The following is a 25,457-nucleotide window of genomic DNA, read 5'->3' on the forward strand; positions in this document are numbered from 1 at the left end:
GTCACACGTCCAAGGCAGAATCTATTTTATTCCAGTCACACTGATGAGGATGTGACATCAAAAGCCAAGCGTCCTTCAGTTTCTCTCCAAATTCTGAATGTATTCGGCCTTGGACTGAGGCCCAGTTGGGTGGTCAGTAGAAAGCAATAGTACATCCACCAAAGACATTGTGTTACAGTGAAATATGTAACATCAAGCTATGCTTGACTTATAGTTTGTTTTTCCTGTCTTCCTCTTTGTTTAAATCCCTTTATCTCTCCCTTTATCGTTGTCTTACTTGTCACTCTCACTAATTAACAGCCACTATCACCAAAACAATGTCACTGCATGTCATTCGTTCCCCATGGGCCATGCTTTAGTGTGTGCATGTGTGTGTGTCTCTACAAATTGATACAGATAGCATGAATTAGACAGGCAGATCAGCCTACATATTACCCACTCGCCGCTTCAAGTCAAAATAATGATTCTGTCTTACCGACGCAGAATTCATCACAGGAGAAATGGACAAGGGAGACACAGACAGAGACAGAGAGTAGGTGGGAGTGAAATGGAAGATGAGATAAGGACAAGAGTAAACAGAGACAGACAGAAATAGAGAAATATGGGAAGTAATCCCACAGGGACTATGCTCTTAGACTTAAAGGTGCTATCTAGAAACCATATAGGGTTCTTCAGTTTTTCCCCATAAGAGAACACTTTTTGGTTCCTGGTGCTTTTACAAAGGTTCTACTTGGACCCCTTCTACCGAAAGCCCCTTTTATATTTCTAAGGTTTCATGGAGAACCCACCAGAGATATTTTATAAGGGTTTCACTCATAACTATCTTGTCTTCCGACTGTTCTATGAAGAATGATATTGTATCCTGCAGAAGAGGCAAAAAATTATTAAATCCCATATTTTGTATATCGTGGTCATCTATCATTTTAACAATTTATGTTACGATTATCAATGTTTAAACTGAGAAAACATTTTTCAACACTCTGTCAAGAATCCTTGAAGAGCTCTTCCTTCCATAAAGGGCTCCTTGGATTCAAAGGGGTTCTTAATGGAACCCCCAATCTTGAAATGAACTCTTGATGAGGCCTTTCTTCAAAAAAGGGTTCTTCATAAGCACATGATTCTGGATAGAACCTCTGCTCTTCAGGAAGAACCCTTTTGCAACCCTTATTTCTAAGAGTGTAAGAAATAAAGACTTTGGACCGTCCTCTCATCACACTGTCGCCAGGAGTACATCCTAAACCCCTCCACCCTGTTTCTGCTTGTCCTCGGTAGCTGTATGTGTGTGTCAGCGTCTGGTGTGTGTGTGTGTGTGTGTGTGTCTGACTTCCTGTGTGAGTAAGAGAATATTGTGCCTGAGAATCATGCAGAAAGGTTGTACGTGTACGAGAAAAGAGATAATGTGGGTTAAATGACGTTATTTGATGTGAACGCAAACTTCTCTCCCTATGTATCCTCTATTCTTTTGAACGCCGTCTAAAGCACTTGGTTGCCACAGTAACACAGCATTACCTTGTCAACGTTGAAATATCGCAGTGGTACCACCGGGACCTTGATATTATATGTGAATATGTGTTGTGTATTCTTTTGTACCTCTTAGACAGAAAAGACGTGCATGTAGTGAGATGGTATACAAGTGTATATAGAGATTCAAACACACAAACACTCAAGGCGAGGGCGCACACACACATAAACACTGGCTGGCTATTTTCCATCTGCTGACTAAATGAGGTCTCAGGTTACAGGGGAGATCAGACATGTTCTATAACAGCCTCTGACAAATTACACAGACACTGTTGCTGGAGAAGAACAGGCCACACAGTGTGTTGAGATAATATAGATGGGAGATAATTAATCATATTGAATTATAACTTTTAAGATATTTCTCCTCATAGCTGTCTCTGTTACTCAAACAGCTGAAGGAACATATACACAGATCCATCATGTCTCTTAAGGCACACCGATGATATAAATTCTTTTTTTATTCAATTGTGTTAACATTTTGCATTATACTACGCAGAAAAAGATAAATGCTAACACAGAATTCAACTAGTTCAAGTATGATGCCTGCTAATTAGGGCCATAATTTACAATAGGGCAGGGCCACAGTTTTTTGTTTTTTTTTTCTGCATTTTGAGAATGAAGTCAGAATGTTAAGAGTAAAGATGAAATGTCAAGTATACAGTTGAAATACCTTTTTGATTTTCTTGTTGAAATTGTAATTCAACTTTATTCTAAACATTTCAACTTTATTCCAAACATTTCAACTTGGTTCTCAAAATTCCTCTCCCAAAAAACTTCCTCTGATTTTTGCTGAAAAATCAGGAAAGTTCAAGTTTATTCGCATCATTATGACTTTCTTTTAAAAATGCAAAATAAAGAGAGTTCTTTCTGCCTGGCCCTTATACTCTTCCATAGCGACTACAGATCGTTTTAAGAAAAAAATTTAAAAAAAATGCTCATCATAATTTCCTATAGCAGAAGGTGATGCCTTCAAATTGTTTCAAATGTTGTCCAACCATGACTAAAAAAATTAAGTTATTAATCTTATAGTTACCTAAGAAAGAAAAAATCTGAATCATTTGAGCTCTACTGTTAAAACTGGGATGGGCAGTTTATTTTTGGTGTCATTGGACAAAAATTGCATAATAACCTTTAAGCATAACATAATTCAAGTGCACTGAGAGAACACTACACTTCTGCTCCTCCTCTTGGCTCTGTTTTCAGGTTTCAGAAAATGTAGCTTGTGACCAGAGACTCTGCCCAGTCACAGCTTGGTAAACTAGCTGACTGATGAGTCTCATACCCAAAATGTAAGCATTACACAACCTGGTAATGAGACTCAACAATCAAATATCTCTCTCCAGAATCGGTTACTGCACCTTTAATTATATGTTTTTTCTGCTTGGCAACAATTCCCACTGAGGACACTCAGGAGTTCTTATCTGCTGTAAATGTTATATCAGGTCAAGTATCTCCTGTTAGGAGTCAAATCTAAACCCTGTCCTGCTGCAGCAGCAGGATAGATTTGGGTCAGACTCCTGCAGGAGAGGACCATGTAAAACATTAAACAGTTAAGAAACACAGGCAGGCAGGCGGGCGAGTGTGTTGCACAGAGGACAGCTGGTCGTTCTAGTAATAAGATAGCAGCAAGTCTGTTGATTGCATGGAAAACAGCTTGGCCTCTGGTAACATGCAACTGGGCTCAGTAACAGAAGTGCCTGTGGTGGTGACATCATCGCTGGGTCCAGTGTCACCCGGAGGCCCCTGGATATAAACTTACAGACAGCTGAGGCCCCAGAGCTGTCAAGCAGTGTTGCCTAGGCGATGCTGTCAAACATCACCACATTTACAGGACAAAATAAGTTATACGACACCAGAGTCAGTTTAATATAGTCTAAGTGTTGCGCCTACAAGGTCAAAAACAGTAGGAATGACATATTTACAGTAATTAAAAAAAAAAGATGTGCCTGTGTATGAGCTATGAAAGAGCCAAAGAGGAAAAAAAAGGAGCTCTCCACAATTAAAGATGTGATATGTGATAAGATGTGATAACTGACCACTTGTCAGATTAATACTCCAAATACATGAGGGACAGCAAATCATCACAGTAACTGGTAACTACTGCTAACTGCACTCCTGTTAGCTATTTAGCTCAGTTAGCCATGCAGAGTCCTGTTAGCTGACTACGGTCTGCCTGGACTGGGAGCTCAGAGCACTGAAATAGCTGATGGACTATTGCCTGTTGAGCAGAGTGGAATTAGGATAAGCTAGGACTAGTTGGTTAGCATGCTAACTTCACTAATCATCTTTGCAACTAGACATGTAATTTCTTCACATTCTGTTGGTAAGTTTTGTTTGTTTTTGAGTGTTTTAAACAAAACTTTTTAACTGTTTGAACAAAGTTATTATTTATTTTTTTGTCAGCAGTGTTTTATGATTTGCTAATTGTTTTTTCTAAGTAAAATGTTGTTGCTGAATATATATAATATATAAAATTGTTTTCAGCTTATGATATATGCTCTGGACCCGAGGAAGGCTAGCTGACGTCGTGGTGTTAGCTAACAGGGATCCTAATAAACTGATAAAGCATAATACTATAATCCTGCAACTCTCTACAGATAGAGAAACTAAATAAGTACTGAAACACACACACACATATACAAATGAGCATGCAAACACACAGTGGCAGTTAATTATCCCAACTCAAAGATTAACTATGATTAATGTGTCATTTGCATCCCTTTAAACTAAACCACACACATGCACAGACTGTACATGAGTGTACCAGTAAACAAGCTTAAAAAAACTTAGAAAGATCCTCCACCCAGGCAATAACAGAAAGTGATATTAAATAATAGCGCGGATCTTCATTAAGCTGATTAATTTGCAAGTTTAAAGTGACAAAGTAGGGTGAAAAATTAGACAAAGGCAGCAAGCGAATTTGAATGTGATTATTAATATTGCTCAGTCTTGGACTGCTTGGACTGTAAATCTTTTAAAAAGTGTCACATCTGACAACTAGATGGGGGTGTTGGGAGTCTTATGGGCAATTCAGCTCTAAGAGCTGCCTCAGAAAGTCTCGCTTCAATCAAACAGGAACATCTTGTTGCATTTTAATGCCTTGTCTTAGTTTGTTTCCCATCGCTGAGAGCATTGCCAGCCTACATTTGCCAAAAATGTCAGCACTTTTTACGGCATGTGTTTGGGGATTCTTATAAAAGATTCAGTCTGAAGTCTGTTTGGACTGAATTAAACTGCACAGAACCACTTAAACTTATTTGGACTGAACCTCCCTGTGTTCGCTCTGACTCTGGCTGAATGTTTTCCTTCTGGTTTGGCTGTGTGGAGCGCTATAGCAGAGAAAGGATTTGGAGCAGCTAAAATAAGCCAAAACAACAGCCACCTCCTCCACGAGAGCAGCTAAAACCACTCATAAATGTTGGAAGATAGGCTTCAGCACTGAGGGAGGGTGGTGGTGGGGTGGTGGGGGGAGTTATAGTGTACAGTAACAGACAGAGGAGAGGGGAGAGGGGTTGTGGTGTGAAGAGAAAGGGGAGAGAAAGAATACTTTTCTGCAAAATAAAGCCCATAGCACAGGCTTTGAGAGATGAATGGTGCAAAACAGATGACCGCAATTTGAAATTTGACATCATATGAGGGAGAAGCAGCAAAATACACACTATTTCTCTCTGCACAGCTCTTTGACTCTCTCACAGTTGTGTAACGATGCTTCTACCTCTGAGCTACATTGTCCTCACAAATCTGCTGCACCACTGTACCTTTTCAAACCTGCTATGGGAAATTCACAGCCACTATGCAGCAAAATCCTCCTAGATGCCTCCTGAGCTGCTTCAGTAAAAGATTGGCCCTCTGAAGCATTTCCACTACAAAGTAAGACGGCACAGGACGCTTCAGGATACTTCCAAATCTCTCCTTTCTTCCATTTTACGAAGGGGAGTTAATTTTCCCAGAGATTAGGATTATACTGTAGGATGGAGCGGAGAGGATAACGGATTCAGGAACAGGAGAGAGTTCACACTGATTTTTCTCACAAGGCCACTCCTTACTGTCTGAGCAATCTTGTTTCAGAATGTAAAATGAAGCAGTGTCCTACTTGAGGGAGGTCATGTTCTGTCTGGCCGGTAAAAACTGTAATCTCAGAACTATACAATAAAGTTTCTAGAGGGTTCAACAAAGCACAATGTGCTGTAATAAAATGTCTGATGCCAATGGAAACTCATTGAAAAAAGAGAACTGTTGGACCAACTTAAAAATATACATATTCCACGATAAATTTTTTTTTTTTCAAACCAATTGTGTTACTCTAACTTGTTAACTTGATTTGAAAAAAACTTAATTCGTTTGTGTGTTCATCCAACAATGACCTTTTTCCAGTGTAATCTATAAATATTCATTCTCCACTCAAACATTTCATATGCACATTTGCTGTTGTAAAAACAGAATTCAATATGCAAGCCGTTTCTCCTCAAATGCGGTCTTTATTTTGAGCTAACCAGCTGCTGGATGGCTTTGTATTTCCCAAAACGTCAAACTATTCTTTTAACAATATTTTTGATGCATTTGAAGAGGTTATAAATTATTCAGCAACCGTCATTTTCAACAGCTTAATTCACAAGCGGTGTTAGTACAGCTGTTGCTAATGAAGCTTAACTGCGTACAATTAATGTGATATTTCATTAAAGGTTAGTTGATTGTCTCATTCCCACGTTGTCAAATACTGAAGTTCTGCTAATGAGACTTAACAATCAACTGTCTTACATACTGATCTGTGATTGACCAAAGTCACCCGTCCTGGGCTAGATTCTCTAAAGCCTGAAAACAAAACCAAGAGGCAGAGCAGGAATCTACTTTTCACTCAGATCATTGAAGTGTTTGAGGTTAGGTTATTATGCAACTTTGGCCCAGCGATTCCCAGCAATTGAAAAACTGCCCATCCCAGCTTTAAGTCTGAGCTGAACTGGTTAAACTCTCTACAAAAAGCTATTGATCTTATGTAGATACAAGTTCTCAATAAATACGTGAAGTCTTTGAAGATCACAAATACAGTGGTCTAGACATTTTTCTCAGCCCTTCTTTTCATTCTGAATGCATTACTCATCATTTATAATTAATTAGACTTAAGTTCGCTGTCTATACAGTGATGAAACTGCAATTTCCTGGCAATTTCCTACATTCTGTTCTCATTGGAAGTCTAATTATGACCAATTTAAAGGGAATGAAACATGATTCTAATGGGATAAGAGATATAAAGCATCCTCTCAATTCTCTCACTGCTCCATTTCAAACTTCATATTTTATCATTGATGAGATACAGAGGCCCCGAAGAAAGTCAAGTTACTTTAGAAGAATAATATGACTTTCATTACGCAATCGTTCATATCTTCTGATATTCATCATGTCCTTCTGTTTTTTTTATATCACATAACACGATGTGGACTGAGCAGTAAAGGGCTGTTTCACAGAGTTTCATCACACCCGGAGCCAGACGGCGAATATGCGTGGTGAAAGGGAATTCATTCTTGAATGTGAGTGAGAGGAAGGAGAGAGAAAATAAGCAAATTTAGCAAACAGATGGACTCACAGAGAGAGAAAATACAACAACAGGGAGTGGGTGAGACAAAGTGTGACAAAAGGCAATGGCACACTGTGAAATAGATGCTAATAATATGCAGATGATGCAAGTGATGAAATCTGCTGGTGAAGCAGGAAGTAAAAAGTGCTGTGTCTGTGTCTGGAGTTTAGACGGAGTAGTTTTCTTAATATCACGCTTTGTTGGTGCTTAACACACACGCACGCACAGACGCACAAGCATATGCCTGCACACACACACACACACTCTCGCAAACAGAGAGATAAAGCGTAAGTCGTGCTGATAAGCCATTGGATGGAAACAAAGTCAGCCACTGTAACAAGACACTGAGGGAATACAGAGCAGCGCTGAGAGACTCTGAGTGAAAGAGAATGAGAAAGATAAAGAGACTCGAGTGGGACAGAGGGAATTACAGAGTGGAGAGACAGACAGACAGATGGAAAGACAGACAAGCAGAGAAACAAATAAATATGAAAATTAATAAATGATAATACAAATAAAGGCAGAAAAGGAGCAAAAAATGAAAGATGGAAGGCAAAAGAAAGCCAGAAACAAAAACTTGAAACGGAATGAAAGAGTAAAAAAACGAACGAAACCGAGTTAATGAGTGGAAATGGTGAGATGACTGTAGTCTGCGGGAAAACAATGAGTTGAAAATGCAATAAAACAGAGGGGATTTCCCTCGTGAGTGTCACTCAAGCTGCTGTGACACACACACACACACAAAGAAACAAAGAAAAAAGACAAAGCCAGACACACTTACTCCTAACCACAGATAGAGATGGTTTTATGACTCTGCAGGACCAGAACAGACTGCTGTCACACACACACACAGGAACAATTAATATACCTTTTCTGGCCATGTTTTGGTTCTGCAGGGATCTTTCAGGGAGAATGAAATGGCTTAAGCAGGATTTTCCTGGATGAGTAGGCAAAGACAAAATGATCGATTTTTGATCACAAAAACAGGCTGACTCAGACTGCTGTGGTTTGGTTTCGCAAAGTTTAAACATCCATGAACAGCCCCGCTTTGTGGCACAAAATGGTGGAAGTGGAAATTTCCTGCGTAATTCCAGCATTTAAATAGCATATCAAACCCGCCTCCGGCATCGGAAGGTATTTCATTAGACAGAGCTGCTGTTTCCTCCCTCATGTAGTCTGTCTGTTTCTGTTTTTTGCATTTTTCTAGACAACTTTAAAAACCTCTGTGACAGAAAATGTGCTCCATGTGTACTCAAGATCCGTTTTGACTCCATGTTTTAATTCAGGCCTCTTTACACATCTGTTTACTTCTCTCACTTTCTCTGCAGTCCATTTGTACACATTCTCCTGATTCGTTTGACTGAAAAGCTAATTGACTGGAAAAACTAAATAATCATGTCTTTTTTCTCTCTTTCCTTCTCCTTTTCCTCCTCAAGTTTTCCTCTGTGTCCTCTGCCTCCTGGCAGCACTGCTGCCGCTGGCCTCCTCCTGCCCTACTCCCTGTCTCTGCTACTCAGATGGCCTGGTGGACTGCGGGGGCCGGGGTCTCTCGTCCCTGCCTCCCCTTCACCTCCTGCCTCCAGGGAGTCGCTCTCTCCTGCTCGCCAACAACAAGCTTGCCTCGCTGGGAGCTTCTGCCTTCGCTAACCTCTCCTCTCTAGAGGTCTGCAGCCGGTTGTTTACTGTTGTAGTGAAGGTTTTGAACATGTGGTGTGTGTTGTTGTTTACAGTGGCGTTGTGCGGTGACCTCGCACGCTGAATTTCCCTCAGGACAATAACTGATACTGTATGGTGAGTCTCACACCGAGAAAACTGCAGACAACCTCTGCACCCAGTCTGAAAAGTTAAGAAAAGTTGGCATTTTAAAGGTTTTTGCAGGGATATTCACCATTAGCATATAGTGTGCAAAACACAGCCAAGTTAGTATTTAAAATACAAGAGCAAAAAATGATGAATAGTCACTGCAACTGCCAAAAGGGCTGCATAAAAAACATCACTAGCTACAACCTCTGACAACTGTTTACATCCAACCTTAAATACTATTACTGTTTGTTATTTAGCACATCAGATACAATGGATTTGATCAATTCAATGTCAATGCCTAATGAATGATTATTTATCTGCTAACTTGTGAAAGTCCGGTCTCTGGGCTTTTCTTTGTATCGCTGCATAATATATATATTTCCCAAAGGTCAGTTCCCTAATTAGCTGAACTGAAAGACATTTTCTTTCTCGCTGCTCAGCATCTATCTACTGTGAAGCTATTAAAACAGCCAGCTTGTTACATTGATCTATAGTATGCAGATTTTTGTACAAGCTCATTTATTCTGAGTAGGAGTGTCAGCTTAAGGTATGAAATGTGCATTAGATTTTGTAGCAGTTAGTCTATTTTTAAAGGTTCTTCAAGGCCTTATGCATTATATCTCTCCAAGAGGCTTTTTGAATTTTTTTTACAGTGGTATAAGTACTTAGATCCTGTATTTACGTACAAGCAGTACACGATACCTGTGATGGTGTTGTTAATCTATAACAATGCATCATTTGTTTTCTATGTAAAATCTAAGAAACTGTACACATACATAAATGTAGTGAAGTAAAAAAAATTATTTCCCTTTGAAATTTGGTGTAGAGGTGTAAAGTAGCATAAATTGGATATATTTAAGTATGAGTATCTCAAAATTGAAAAGTGAAATTTTTTTGTGTGTGTGTATTTCAGGAGTTGGACCTCTCTAATAACTATCTGGATAATTTACCCGCTGGATTATTCAGAGACATGTCCAACCTGACAAGACTGACTCTGCACAACAACTCACTAACAGTAATGGACAGAGAACTCTTCCAGGTAGGCACTGTATAATAATAAAACAACTTATACAGTTACAGTCTAAGGTACAGCTAACTGATGAGACAAGAAAATGCTTTATTCCCACTAGGAATCATAGAGTACACTGTGCTATGTAGTACAACTCATAGAATATCCCCTCTAGAAATGCATGTACCAGTCTTGTTTATATACTATCAGATGAGTCAGTCCCCCAAAATGCTGACACCACTGCTGATACACTGTCTCAACTCCTGGGCGAGGACTCTACAGACTTTATTTAGGAGTACAGCCAACCTGAGCAGATATATGACTGACTGGGCTCTCTTCCAGGTGTTAAATTAGTAATAAACCATTTGCTCAACACTTTCATCCACTTTTATCTGAACCAAAGCAGTCTGCAGGATGAGCTTGTGTCATGACTTCACTTGGGACCCTAAATTAAACAAGATTAGCCCCTCATGTGATGCTCGCTGTGCCTCTTGGCAACAGTGAAAGAAGCCAAAAATATTAATATGAGTTTTGGGGAATCTGCATCATACAGAACTGTAGGTACTGTAGTGTGAGCAAAGACGGATAAATGAAAAGCTCGTACTAATGTTTCTACAGGGTTTAGGAGGTCTTCAGAGCCTGGATCTGTCCCTGAATGGTCTGTCCTCTGTTCCTCTGGGGCTACTGGATGAGCTGCAGAGCCTCAGGTAGACATAAACGCACACTTTGTCCACTGACATGTCTGAATAAATGTGCTCTCACTGTGCTCTGGGCAGTTTTTCAAAGCACAGGAATTGTACATGGTTTTTAAGATAATAAAAAACACTAATCATGAGGAATTTCATCATGGTTTGTTGTGACATGAATTATTTTTCATCCCTAGTCAGACGTCTGTACCCTGACAATATTCCTGTAGCACAGAATGACTGTGTAAGAAATAGGGATGGTATCAACTGGTCAATACTGAAATACATATAAGTCCTTGCCAAATTAAAATATTAAACACAAAATTAAAAACAGTTAAGGGTATTTATGAAATATTACATAAACAGCTGACATGGCAAAACATTTAAAAGTGTGGGCAGCTAAATGCAGTTACTCAGGAATCAATTTAACTTCTGCAAAGAAGTAATAAAATAACTGCTGAATCTTTTCACATCTTTATATTGGGTCTTTATTGTTTGCACTAAATTATGGTGAGTTGTATGAATAAGATTGTCAATAAGTATCAGTATCTATAAGCAGACAGTGCAGACTGTTTTTTCACACCTTAACCTTTATCAAAAAACTGCAGCTTCTGCGATTTGGATATTGCACTTGGCTACATTGTGATTTCAATATAATATGTTGGTTCCTTAAATATAATGCTTATAAATTATCTTAATTTGCTTTGGAATGATTAATTTCGACGACAGAATTTTGTAAAATGACAACACGATACCATCATATCATCAATATACAAGTACAATGAATTCTACGTATGATAATATGGAATGATTGCCCAATAGCAGCAGGACAGCACACATAGTGACTTCCTTTTTTAAATCAGTGCCACAAGGTTACTTTCATTCTGATTACTTTATAGGTGGCTGTCTCTAGCGGGTAACCGGCTTCACGGTTTGGAGAGGGCAGCGTTTGAGCCGCTTGCCAACCTGCAACACCTGGAACTGGGACACAACCCCTGGGAATGCGACTGCAACCTCCGTGATTTCAAACACTGGATGGAGTGGCTGCTGTACAGAGGTAGATGTTTGATGTATGTTGCTGGAGCTTTTGAAAGGGTGCGTTTGATTTCAATTAGAGGAAAGGACAAGAGGGCCAAAGAGTCAGGAAGAAGCGGGCAGAAACTAGAGATTAGAGGTAGCTACGTGTGCGTTTCTATTTGTGCATGCCAGCCTGTGCTTCTAGCAGCATAATATAACTGCATCTGAGTGTGAATGCACATTACCACGCTCATTGTGTGTGTACTGTGTGTGTTACCCACATGTCTCTGCAGGCTGTTAATACATCAGATAACCACAGCTGCTCTCCGCTCTCTCTTCATGTGTAAAAATCTACATTCACCTCAGCGCCTCGGGCCTCAGCTGCCCCGCTAATGAAGCATCTCTTCTCTTTTCTGCTCCATTCTGCTCTCTTTTGCTTTGCTGGGCTCTCCTCTACTCAGCTCAGTTCGGTACACTTCAGACGGCACCGACACACAGTGGACATGATAATTTAATAATCATCAGAGCAGCAGAGAAAATTACAAGGAGACATTTCGTAGTCGAACATGAAAGCATGACAGTTAGCTGTTAAAAGGGGTAGATGATGCACGATATGTGTTCTGGAAAGTAAGACAAAGCACCGAACAAGTGTGAAATGCTTAGTGACAGCAGCCTGTGTTGACTTCCATCTTCTGCAAACCACTTTAAGCACACGCAGCTGGGATATTTGGAGATATCTGGAGAGCAAGCTCTGTTTGCAGAGAGGATTCTTTTGTCACACAGTGAGAAAAAAGCATCTGGGGGCTAAATACCACTTTCTTCATTCCGCCTTTCTATTATCCTCCTTGTTTCTGTTGTTTTACGTATCTGAAGGCGCAGATCAATGGCTTTCGAACATGCAACCTAGAGACGAACGCTATGTGAGACAAATGCAGCATGTGATGATAACAAAGTGGACCCCCCCACCCTCCTGCCGCCTGTGGGAATTAGTGACTCAGATATTTCTCTCTTCCACACATGCACTAGAGCTCTGGTGAAGCTAGGCATGTCATCTCATGAATTATAGAAGGGCTTAGTTGAGGCTATCTCCAACTTAGTGTAGAGGGCACAGCAAACTCTGTGTGTGTGTTAAGTGATGTATGACTCATCCTAGTGTTGGTTCAACCACCCCCCTCTCCGTCTTCTCCTCTCTCACAGTTAATTGGTAGTGCTTTACAGGCATAAGGCATTTCATAAATGACCTCTCCCTGTCCTCTCCCTGCCTCTGTACCTTCTCTCTGTCTCCGTCAGGGGGGAAGGTGGACGCAGTGGAGTGCACGCTGCCGAAGGATCTGCGTGGGCGAGACATACGTGGAGTTCCGGTGGAAATGTTCAACTACTGCCTCCAACTTGAGGATGAGAACGGAGGAGGAGGAGGTGATGGCTCCCGTTCCGGACAAGGAGGCGTTCCTCCCTGCAGCAGGAACGCTCTTAGCCCCAGTGGGGCTACACCAATTTCTGACAACAGCAACACTGCTGATGACTCCTCGTCGAACACGGGAGGAGGTGGAGGCGGAGAGACTCCATCAGATTGTGTACGCGCCCGTTACCGACCCGTGAGTGTGCGCCGCGCCATCGGCACAGTGGTGATTGCCGGCGTGGTGTGTGGCATCGTTTGCATCATGATGGTTGCAGCCGCGGCTTATGGCTGCATCTATGCCTCGCTGATGGCCAAGTACCAGAGAGAGCTGAAGAAGAGGCAGCCGCTGATGGGAGATGGAGAGGCGGACGGGGAGGATAGGGAGGAGAAACAGATCTCCTCTGTGGCCTAAGATGAGCAACGGGACGGGGGAGGGTTGGCATGCCAAAGGGTGAAGGTTGGAAGGGGTGAAAAATTAAAAGGGCTCAAGAGGAGAGAGATGGAAGAGCTTGTTTTATGCAGTTATGGTATCTCTCCCTCTGACTCTCAAACTGACACCTTTCTCCCACTTTTTGTCTTCCTTTCTTGGTCCTCTTTCTATTTTTAACCTTCTCCCTCTCTATCCCACTCTCCGCCACTGCCTCACATACCTTATCTGCTCCCTGATTTTCTCCTCCATTTGGAGGCATTCTCGCTACAGTATTTGTAACCAATCATCCCTCCAACTCGCCTACCAACCACCTACTGCTGCTCTTGGCTGCTGCTGAATTTACCATTATATTGGCTGAGAGAAAAAAAAATCGTACTCTCTCTGATAGGAAATATATAATTTAAGCTGTTACAAGAGACTCATGGTGTCCAATCAGTCAGAATTTCTAAAACTGGATTGAATTTTCAGGGATTTACAGTATGTATGGTGTTGATTGGACCAATATTCACTACGCGACTATGTTTACATGCACATTAATTGTCCACTATTATTCAGAATATGATGATATTCTAAATTTGATACAGGTACACAGCATATTCTATTTGGATATTCTGAATTTAGTATTTTCAGATAAACACACATGGAATTTGCCGGTATTATTCAGGTCTTAGGAACATTCTTTGGACATGTAGCCAGTGCATTCAGAATACTTACCTAAAAACAGGGATTTTTTACTGTATGTTGCAAGGCTGGGGTAGAGATGTATGCACAAAAGAAAAGCCCACATTTCCTGTTGCAAGGAGAAACCCACCTACATTTAAACATTATGAAAGACTTGGATATAAACAGGTTTTTGGACATGTACAAATATTGCAATGCCAGCCTTTTCAAGAAAGTGGCTGAGCAAATCAAAGAGGGAAGCTGTGTTTGCTTTGAAACAATACTGTTTTAACGCATAGAACCAAAATGGCTCAAGCGGTTCCAGCCATTCCACTTTTCTATAATCGGAGTATGCGCGACTGCATGCAGGAATTAGCCATGTAAGCAGCTTAGTACACTCTTAGAAATAAAGGTTCCAGAAGGGTTCATCTTGAAGGGCTGAGGCTCGACCCTGAACAACTTACTTCTGAAGAACTTTACTGAAGAAAGGGTTTGTCAAGGGTTCTCTGTAAGACTAAGGGTGCCATTGAGAACCCTTTTTAGAAGAAAGAAAGGGTTTGTCAAGTGTTCTTTATACCATAACATACAAGGGTTCTTGGTAGAACCCCCTGGGTGGGTTCAAGGGTAATAAGGTTGTAGATACAACCCTCAGGGAGTGTTCTGAGTGGAACTATCGCACCATAAAAGGCTTCTTTGTAGAACCTCCTAGGGGTTTCTTGGTGAAACCTTTCACAGATGGTTGTAAGTATAATCCTCAATGTTGGGTTCTAGGTAGAACTCTCTGAAAGGGAAACAAAAAGGGTTCTCCCAAGCCCTATGGGTGTACTTAGCACCTTTATTTCTAAGAGTGCAGGACTATTTTGTGCATGTAAACATAATCAATGACGAGTAGAATTTGTAGTATAAGGTAGTGCCCAGATCTCTTTTTGTTTGCATCTTTCTCCTCCTTAAACTCTCCAAAGCCAATAGTTCCTCCAAAAAACCAGGACTCCAACCCAGATCCCTTCACCCTCGCCTGGCCTAACGCTCCTCTGACGTTCCCTTGGACCTCCAAGTCTCAAAGACTCACAAACAGATGTCATTTATATAGTCAACGCCTCTCTAGCACTCGGCTGCAGAGAGAACACTGGGGACACGCTCAGATAATGTGACGATAGGAGATCAAACAGAGTCCCTTGAGTCTTGAGTCTCTTGAGACTTGTTAGGGATGTTTAATATGGAACAGGAGACCATTTGGATTGACAAAATAATCATGATCATGAGACTTCTTCTATTTGGACTGGATCTGTTTCTCTCTGGATCTTCTCTGGACCAATAACATCCTCTGGGTGTCACAGACTGGAGCTGTTTATGAGATTCTACAATGAATCTCATCTATCAGTTTGACGGGGAACAAACCATTTTATCTGGAATTTGCTGTATTTATCACTTTTTGTCAGAATGAAGGCTCTTGTTTACTTGATGCTCGTTAAATTACTATGATCAAAATCCGGACAGAAAAAGCAGTTTAACTGGTATTTCTTGGACTATGGCTTGTTCAAAATGGTTTAAATGAAGTTGCTGCGATTTAAAGGACCACAGACTTTGCTTTAAAGCAAATATTCTTTGTTCTGAGCTCATTTTCAGACTGATTTCACCCCTCAAAGGTGACTGTTTGCTACTATGGCACGGAAGCACTATCTCAGAGAACCCTTTCTCATGAAAAGGACTACAGAAATTCATCTAAGGACTACAAACTTCAGCCTCCTGCACTTTATTTCCCCAATCTCGATCCCCTCTGGCCTCCCTCTCCCTCCTCCCGTCCCCGTCTTTCTTTCTAAAATGGATGATTTGCCCAGAGGGATTATAATGAACAAGGGATTAAACAAAAAAGACGCTGCTATTTTTCCCCCCTCCTCCTCCTCCTCCTCTTTCTTCTCATCCCTTTATCTCTCTATCCATCTTTCCATCCAGTGCTATTTATGGAAAGTTTTTCACGCTTCCTTGAAGACTTCATCTTCCTTTCTTTCCTTTCATCTGTCCCTTCTCCCATACTGTTGTCCTTGTATTTTTCCTGAAAGGTAAGTAATATGCAATGGAAGCTGTGTCACCATAACATGAACATTTGTTACTGCCAAAGAGTCTTCTGTTATAAACTTAGTAATCATTACTTAATTAGTTTCTCAGTGCATTCACAAAAAGGTTAGTTTGTTTGCTTTACATAATGTTTTCATAAGCACCCTGAAATATTTATGTAAGCTTTAAAATTTTACATTTGTGTGTTCAATGATAAACATCTCAAAAATCTGGCTTTCATTGCATATTGCTCCACTGCTGTAGGACTATTGTTCCCTCTCAATTTTTAATTGGCTGGAAATAAACTTATATTAACAGTGTGTTATCTTATACCTGGGTATGATACAGATAAATATTATTATATTAGTCTCTGATATTGTGTGTTGGCCCAGCGATCCCCAAAATGTTTTTTGATGTAACTGTTTCTGGTTTTCTGTATCAATTCATGATGTATGTCTTTTGTTGTGTTAATGACTTATATGTTTATGTTTTGTTTTAGGTTTTAATATCTCTGTAATGTTTGTTTATTCGTCGTGTTCATTTATTTGTGTTTCAGTAGTTGGTAAGTTTCTGCAAGATGCATAGACAGAGTTTAGCCATTGAAAATAAAAAAAAAGGGCCCCACACTGCTGCTGCCTCAGCTCTGAAATTTATCAGGGTGACATTATTTAGTCACACAGGCGACATCTAACCTTATCGTTTTAATAAGATTTTTTTCATGTAGTGCTACTGGACCAACAAACAACAGCATTAGCATTTATGGAGAAACATGCTGCACATATTAGTTGTCAAAATCTGGCTCCACACATTAACATTCTGCTCTAGGGATAAAAAACGCTCTGGCTTGTTTGTATTTCTTCAGATTAATCACAATCATCCTGAGCAGCACTGAGCCCAGGATGTAGCGACAGAAGGTAACTTGTTTTGGTAGAACATTTGCACGTGGGGAGACGAGCCCTGACATTAAAAAGGCTAAATCCCCACAAAAGAAAAGGTAACAGCTATTTACTTTCATACCGTTAGCTGCCAGATTAGGTTTGGGCAGCTTGCCATTTTTAGCATGCTGGTTTCTAGCTTGCAGGGTGTTGTTGTTTCCTGTAGCAATAGGGAGATTCACGTTATTGCAGATAGTGGAAGGGCAGGAGAATAACACCTGAAAAAGGCAGCCAGTGGCAGGCTTATACCCACAGTACACATTCAGTGAGTGAGACTGTAGTTGTCAAGATACCCAGCATTTTTCTATTGGTTTCTATTGGTTATCTAAACACAATGACTACTGATTAAGCTGTTGCAAACCAAGTGGGAGAATCTTCAGTGAAAAGCTACGGTCCTGATTGTAAAATTAACAAATTTCAAAGCTAATACCTTGCATAAGATGGGACATGAGATTAGAGAAATCTGTATTGGAAAAACTCTTATTCATCACGTCCATATTTTTCTGCACTGGTCAACATTACATGATTTCTTGCTTCAGAGTAGTTGCATATAAATATTTGTAGGAGACTGAGCCGGTAGGAAGTCAACATGTGCAAAGAGCCAGAGTCTGATTATGATTACTAATGTCTAGATGCACTGCAGCAACAGTGGTCACCTGTACAATGTAAAGAACTGGAGAACATGAACAGATAAAAATAATTTAGATATAGATAAATTAATAATTGGCAGTATGTATCGGTATGAAAAGACATTTAACTGACAAGGGTTAACATGGTCATGAGTTTCACAAGGACTCTCTGGAAGTAACTGGAAAAAAGTCAATGGCTAAACTCTGCGTGTGAATGCGGAAACAACGTCCTCTCACCCCCTGGTCTGCAGGTCTCGTGTTGTTGGTAGCTAAGTATCTTAGCTAGCTGAACCTGTTCCTATAGCCTGTGTGTGTAAAGAGTAATAAATTATAGTTTGTTACGTAAAACTGCAGCAGCCATGATGACTGAGGGTCTCAAAGACTACAATGCCCAGAAATCTATGGTGTGTTGTGTTATTATGATGATTGTGATTATGACAATGATGATGATATGATGATGATGAAGAAGATGATGAAGCATTTCCTGGTCAATATGCATTGATTTAAATAAAAACATATCACACTTATGTCAAATTGACACCCAGACCACTGATGAAGCTTCGAAAGGCTGCAATAACTCAATAAAAAGGTGTCACCCAGAAGTCCCTATGAGAGGTTCTACAGAGGACCCTTCTAAGTTGTAATGGTTCCACCTAGCACCCTCTTTGAGAGTTCTATCCAGAACCTTTTTCCTTTTAAGGATGCTAACCAGAATTCAGCCAGTGGGTTCTACCAAGAAGCCTTATATACCCAGGATATCAACATCATGTATACTATGGTCATATACATCAGCCCTTCAGGAAGAGTGAAGGTAGGAACTTTGTAGGTAAGAAAAATCCCTTTACAGACTAAATCCTGGATGTTTCAATTCAAATATTGTAGTAATACAAATATTTTGGTGTATTTTATAGTGTTTCAAGTCTAATGGAGGGAGGGCAACAATTTGCAGTGTACAAATTACTTTTCTGGATGAAAGAGAAAGACAGAAAATATGATGTTGTGAGATATATGCAGAAACTGAAGTGGAATAAATACACAGGGTCAAATGAGATCATAAATCAGAGATGATAACGGTTGCTCTGTAACACTGTACCTTATATCTCAGTTTCTCTGCTACTTGCCCTCTATCTTCTCTCACCTTTCTCTATTTCCCATCTTCTCACTTATCTTGTCTCATTTATCTTTTTTGTCACCTCTCCTCCCATCATTTTTTCAGTCCCTTTCACCATCATTTCTCTCATGTCTGCTCTCTTCATCCCTTGCTCTGTTAAGTCTTATTTCACTTTTTCACCTCCTTCATCATACCCCCTCATTTTTATCCTCATTCCCTGCTTCCACTCATCCTCCTCCTCCTCCTCCTCCTCCTCTTCCTCCATGTCACATGTCCTCTGTCTATCTTTTATTCTTTACCTATGCTTGCTCTGTGTCTTTTTTATTTACCCACTTATCTCTCTTTCCTCCAGTCTGCTTCTCTGTCAATAGCAGCGTATTAGGTCTATTTACATACAGCCTGTCCCTTCTGCCACAGAGATATACTAATCCATTGCTGAGCCTTAGAACAGTATAAACACAGTATTTTTTGTAGTCACTGTTGACTGATTTTGAAATACCAAATCCCTGGCCTTCATCACAGGAGGAGAAATTAAATCTGCCACTAAATCAGCATGGAAGCTAAACACAAACAGCGATGAGCCACTGAGGGAAACTGACCAGATTCTGTTCAGACAAACACTGACACTCAGTGGTCATACATGGAATTGCAACCCTTTTAGCAGCTTATGGCCATGCAAATATGAATTATTATGTGTGCTGAAAAAAAAACGGATCCATTTCCGCCTGGTTTCATATTAGTTTTGGACATACTAATAAATCTCACGCACTGTTTAAGCGTGCTAAATACGGACACAGTCTCAGCTTAACCTAGCTCTTCCAAAAAAGACAACAAAAATACAAAAGGAAAAAGAAGCAAGCAGTCATAACAAATACACAGAAGCAGAAGATGTGTTAAGAGGTAAGCTAGCTGACAAATCAATGTGATAGAGCTAATGTAAAATATGAGACATGTTATGTTAATGATGGCTAGCTAGCTACAAAGTTGCTTGTGCTAACATCAAATCTATTCTCTGTGACATGTTGTGCATTGCTCATACTGTCCATCAGATTTTCTCTGTCCTGAAAAATGCATCTTGATATCTCCACCTCCTCTTCAGTCACCATAAATTCAGCCATTGTTGTACTAGAATTTTCTGAGGAAAATGGTCACTACAGGTCTTTTAGCAATACTAGCAGCTAAGGGTAAATGATTAGGATGTTGGTGGTGAAAACCCTTTAATCTCAAAGGAAATCCTCATGGTGATTTATGTAACTCACTTTATTCCTAAAGCATCCTTAGATTTAGGTTTAAGATAAAGCTGAGGTTTTATGAAACTGGGCACAATTGACTAAATATGAAACAGGGTGTGTTTTTACAGTGGTCCATTTGCACCAGAAATGTTTTTGTGTTGTTTATGTGTACGTTTACATTGCATTTTCTTATTTTACAGTGCATATGCGGAAACTCATTCAAATGCTACATCAAGGTATAGGTAATACACACTCGTGCAAGTATAGTAGTCATGCCAAAGATGGGTACGATACAGCTTTATGGTTGTATGTGTGTGTGCGTCCCTTGACAAGGCAGCTTTTGAACATCCCCTTGTGTTCAGAAGGTAAACGTGACCCTCACTTCCACACATGCAGCAAGAAATAGATGTGAAGAGGAAGTGAGCGAACAAAGCAATAAGAGAGAAAGTGACATGACAGGGAGAAAAGAGTAACGAGGGGAGGAAGAAAAGACAGAGAAAAGCGTGGCGAAGGGAAGGGAGACAGGTCTGACAGCTTCGGAGGGTAGAGGCTAAGAAAAGAGAGATGTATGTGAGGGTTTAACATTGTAAGGAGGAGTGTCAAAGGGTGAAACACGATGAGTAGTGTGCAAATATATGTGTGTGACTGTGTGTGTACCCTTGTGCGAGGGTGTGTTAAAGAAAGTCAGAGAGAGCAAGTCCATAAAACATTGATACAGCTTTTCCCGCTATATTTTTTGTTAAGTGAAGCAGCTGGTAGAAAAGCTGTTCCACTTGACATCCAGTGATGCAGCAATGAATAAAAACTTCAACAATTTATGACCTTTGACCTCTAATAGGTGACGACTGTGTAACAATTTACCATTAATAAGCATAAAAATCAGTTGGAAAAATACAATAAATGCAGTCTTTACAGAGTGCTAGTTATTTAAGGTGTTACTGAGAATTTACAAAAGGTACAGTAGGCTATAGCAAAACTCTGGATCTGACATACTGTGAAGTTAATATTGCAAAAGAAGCAGAGAAGACAGAATGATGCAAAATGAAGAAAAAAGAGAAAAACGCTAAGAATGAGAGGCAGTGAGATTAAGAGAGCGACCGAAACACATCTATTTTGAACTCTTTCTCACGTCTCCCTGCTCTCCCTGTTTTCCATTTCCAAATATAACATGATTTTCACACCTGGGACAATTTCTATGAAAGCTGTGAAATACAGATAAGGGCGTGTGTTTGGGATTGGAGTGTTTTTCTGTCTGTCTCTCAGCATAATGAGACACCAAATGCAGGTAAACACTCAGACATGCACACTCAGATACACACATGCTCTCAGGATGCAGCACCAGAGGGCCTTGTCTCACCCAGATAATTATGACTGATGAGTGTGTCAGTCACAGATGGGTTTACCAGGACAAAGCACACAGAAACACACACACATCAGGAAGCAATGAAACAAAGCCAGAGACTATGAACTATAACACAAAATGCTCTCAAATATAATCTATAAACATTTTCCTTATGGAGTCGCACACAAAATCCGTAAGAGTCAAAGTGAAATCAGAGATTAGCAGCTACTGAAGAAACTAGATACAACACAGGTAAGGTAACTCTCCGAGCATCTCAGGCACCTGATCACAACTGGAGCTGAGCCAATACATCAGCAGGCCAATAATATAGGCTGAGTTACATGTCTGACTGGGGATGAGCAATCTGATGATTTAAGATCAAGATCATGATCTAAGGCTTCCATAATCTAATTCTCAGGCAAATTGTAGAAATTGCATTATTTAACTTTCGTATTTTACTTCTGTTTCCAAATTTCGTACAATGCCATTGGCTAGCAGAACAAGCCAATAGAGTGATGCAGCCAAATAGATGGCTATGCTGATTGAATTGGGTGATGTATTGTAAACAATGCAATTGAGTTGTGAGTACTTGATAATTATTATCTTATGATTATGTTATGTTTTGGCTTCTATTTAAAGCTTCAAATAAACTCAGGTTTTAATCACCATTTTGAAACATGTGTAGCAATATTGTGTTTTAATGGTGCAAACTGAGAAATTCACAGGTTGTTTCAAGTTTGGCTGTAGTCTACAGGACATTTGAAAACTGAGAAAAAAGGATTATGGATTGCGATTGCAATTAAATGGATTATTTTTTGACCAACTTGCCCATCCTTATTCTTGACCTTAAAAACAGCAGTCGGAAAAAAAAAAAGATCATACCAAAGTCCATTTAAGAACTAGTTTGCTCAGTTGTCATGGAATTGTTAATGGTAAAATTTCTGTTTTATAAATGCACTTTCAGACTTCTCCTGAGGTTTAATTCTACAATAATTTGGAAAGCTATGTCTGCTGAAGAAGATCAATTAATATGATCAAAAGCTCTGGAACATCTACTAAACAGACAGTTTATAGTATTTTCTCAAATTAAATGTTTTACTGGTCCATATTTGTCAAGTTGGGTTCTAATCAAAATGTCTATTTAAATAGTTTATCCTGATGTGGAAATGTAACCATTTGCTTTATTTATGTATCTATAATTATGTAGAATTATTATATTATGTATTAGACAAATTTCACACAGTTCACAAAATCCTCTTCTCCTTAATAGACGTTGTTATTTCAACTGCAGCTTCCAGTGAGTACAGCAAAAGAATAAGTTAAGAGAACACCAAACTACTAATGCAAATGAGCTAAACTCTTTTCTTATCTGTTACGACAAAATGACCAAAGATGTAAGTGTGCCATTTAGTTTGTCTTGGAGTAAATTCCACAACACATTCAAACAGCATTGCAAGCGTGACTGACAAATCAGCACATCAATACCTAAGTGCTGATTGTAATGCAATGCTATCAGCAATCACCATCCAATCAGCAAGTTCAAATGTCACCAGGAAATCCAGTCAAAGCCAGTCAATTTTACCTTGTGAAAAACCATGATAACACAGACGGAGAGAAGAGAGAAAGAGCCAAGAATGAAGAGGCAGAGGATGCATTAAACATGCAAGGAGAGGGGGCGCTTTGCAAGAGAAGTTTACAGTCAGAAAACATTTCAAGTGCATGTAAGGAAAAGAGGAGATTAAAAAGGAATGAGACAGAGAGAAGGGACAGTGAAATAAAATGTGCATAAAAGACAAAGAGAAAAAAGTGTCATCCTACCTCCGGCGATGGCTGTTTTCTTGCCCACCGTAACAGTGACAGCAGTGGTGGCAATCACTATCCTTCCTGCTGGTAGAGCAACACACAATTAGCAAGAATTTACAGCCTTTTATCAATACATGCATGTGGAAACATGGTTGCATGCGTGTGAACATCACAAACACAAAAATAACCCTTCTAAACATACACATGCATGAGGATATGCATGCACAAGAAAAGGAAAATGTTCCCGGAAATATTAATTTTCGCACATGCTGAATAATAGACCATTTGTAAGTCTGTGAACGCTAACAGTGATAGTGACAGCTGAAGTGTTAGGACAGATATGCCAAAATGTGTTTGAAAATATGTGGGTGACAGATTGACTTGGACTTAGTAGGTAATATTTAATAAAGTCATGCATTCTTCTTCTGTGTGTCTATTCAAAGCCATCATGCTGACTGATGCCAACTGTCACCAAGCCACACACTCCAGCCAGATTAACAGTTTAAGCGTTATGTAACACGGCGTATGACAGCTAATCATCTAATATGCTCATAACAGAAGGACTACGTGTGTGTGTTTCCATGTGCCCCATGTTTGTATTTCTGTTGTTCAGTCCTTTAAAACAAAACTGGTCTATGCTTCCATGAAAATCATGCAATTTGATGAGAATGAGATTTATTTGTTAAATATTGCATAATGTACTGCTAACAGAATGACAGAAATAATACAGCCAACAAACTCCATGAAACCAGAGTTTTACTGCTCAACAAGAATTCATGAAAGACAGAAGTGATACCAGCACCAGAGACGGGACCAAGTCACTGCTTTGCAAGTCACAAGTAAGTCTCAAGTCTGTGCACTCAAGCCACAAGTCAAGTCCCAAGTCAAAACAGGTAAGTCCTGAGTCAAGTCCTAAGTCGAGACTGACGAGTACAAAGTCAAGTCCCAAGCTTCACAGCTTTCACAGACGTTCCGAGTTGCTGTTCCAACCTGAGAGAGTGCTCAGAATTTTTTTTTTTCCAGACTAATTTTTCCAATTATTTCAACACCACATGAATGCAGGGTAAGTGCCAATTTGCTGAGAATGAAGAGTGTTAATGTTAGTTTATTCAAGCAATGAAAGAAAGTTAATTGATTCGTGGCACACTTTTTAGCATAATACTCTTTAAACTTTGGGCTTTCGAGAAGGTAACAAGTATTTTCAAGTCAAGTCTAAATGAAGTCAGGAGTCTTAGGCCAGGTATTTAAGTTTTTTTGATTTTGTCAGTCATCAAATTTGTGATAAGACTGACAAAGTTCTTTGACTGGAGTCCACACCTCTGCTCAGCATAATGCAAATGAACCAGATACCTTACTGACTCCCTAAGAGAAGGTTTCTACTTTAATTGCATGCTCGGGCAATGAGAAAAAGACAGAGAAATAAAGATCAGAAGGAGAAATGAGACAGAGCGGAAAAATTACAGAGCAAGAAAAAGACAAAGACGGTTAAAGAGAAGATGAAGAAACAGAATCCACAGCACTCATCATGCATTGAACTTAGGGATGAGGAACAGAACAGAAGAAGGATGAATAAAAAGAGGCGGCATGCCAAGTATAAGTAAAAGTGTTCTTCTACCCTCCTCCTCCTCATCATCATCCGCCTCCCTCTGTTTCCTCCCTCCCTCCTCCGCTTGAAGCTCCACCTCCTCTGCACTCAAGGTGGCGCTATAGTCAGCCTCATAGTCCCTGAATATATCTGAACACAACAAACTAAATCTAACATCAACCTAAAACATATATACAAGACCATTTGTGTACACTTGTTCCTTAAGGGGTAAATGATGGTGGTATGATAAAATGTTTCATTATATCAGTCTAAATGCAATATGAAACATTTATCACCATCTTGAAATGGGATGTTTCAAACTTTCTGAAGTGCAAACATCATATAGTGTCCAGTATACTCCAAATATACATATACACATGCATACTTACTTAAAGTAAGTCAGGAAGTGGATATAGGCCTATACACACACTGTGCTCTGTCATGAGGAAGGGCAGTATTACCAGCCTCATACAGAATAAACATCCTGTATTTCAACAAAATTACATTAAAGGGATAGTGTCAGTGTATTAGCTCCAGTAGCTGCCTTTTGGCACGGCCCCACCTTTGTCAAGAAGAGCGGGGCACCAACAAGGAAGCTAAGCAATGAACTGTTGTGGACAGGGTCTTCAAAGAAAGGGGGTTCAGTCACTAAAAAAGGTGCATCTAAA

At 39.9% G+C, this 25,457-nt stretch overlaps 2 protein-coding genes across 5 annotated transcripts in view; one reads left to right on the forward strand and one right to left on the reverse strand.

The window, feature by feature from the left end:
* The window catches only part of cacna2d4a (calcium channel, voltage-dependent, alpha 2/delta subunit 4a), a 114,925-nt gene that overhangs the window by 65,478 nt on the left and 23,990 nt on the right, over positions 1 to 25,457 (reverse strand). Inside the window, exons 26-27 of one of the 2 annotated variants that reach the window (XM_084710510.1) lie at positions 24,820 to 24,939; positions 23,220 to 23,288 (exon numbers count right to left, since the gene is read on the reverse strand). In XM_084710510.1, the coding sequence (XP_084566636.1) occupies positions 23,220 to 23,288; positions 24,820 to 24,939 (189 nt within the window). The remainder of the gene's footprint in view (positions 1 to 23,219; positions 23,289 to 24,819; positions 24,940 to 25,457) is intronic. The other variant, XM_084710509.1, reaches the window with a different exon arrangement.
* The window catches only part of lrtm2a (leucine rich repeat transmembrane protein 2a), a 46,868-nt gene that overhangs the window by 19,084 nt on the left and 2,327 nt on the right, over positions 1 to 25,457 (forward strand). The window contains exons 3-7 of one of the 3 annotated variants that reach the window (XR_014768946.1): positions 8,530 to 8,756; positions 9,810 to 9,935; positions 10,524 to 10,612; positions 11,491 to 11,648; positions 23,648 to 24,097. Coding sequence is in view for 2 of the 3 variants with exons in the window: in XM_084710507.1 (XP_084566633.1) it covers positions 8,530 to 8,756; positions 9,810 to 9,935; positions 10,524 to 10,612; positions 11,491 to 11,648; positions 12,899 to 13,419 (1,121 nt within the window). In the remaining variant the exon portion in view is untranslated. Of the gene's footprint in view, positions 1 to 8,529; positions 8,885 to 9,809; positions 9,936 to 10,523; positions 10,613 to 11,490; positions 11,649 to 12,898; positions 18,244 to 23,647; positions 24,098 to 25,457 lie in introns of those variants that run through there. The other 2 variants (XM_084710507.1, XM_084710508.1) reach the window with 2 other exon arrangements.

Source organism: Lutjanus erythropterus, chromosome 22 (genome assembly GCF_056507025.1).
Source record: "Lutjanus erythropterus isolate fLutEry1 chromosome 22, fLutEry1.hap2, whole genome shotgun sequence".
NCBI lineage: Eukaryota > Metazoa > Chordata > Actinopteri > Lutjaniformes > Lutjanidae > Lutjanus > Lutjanus erythropterus.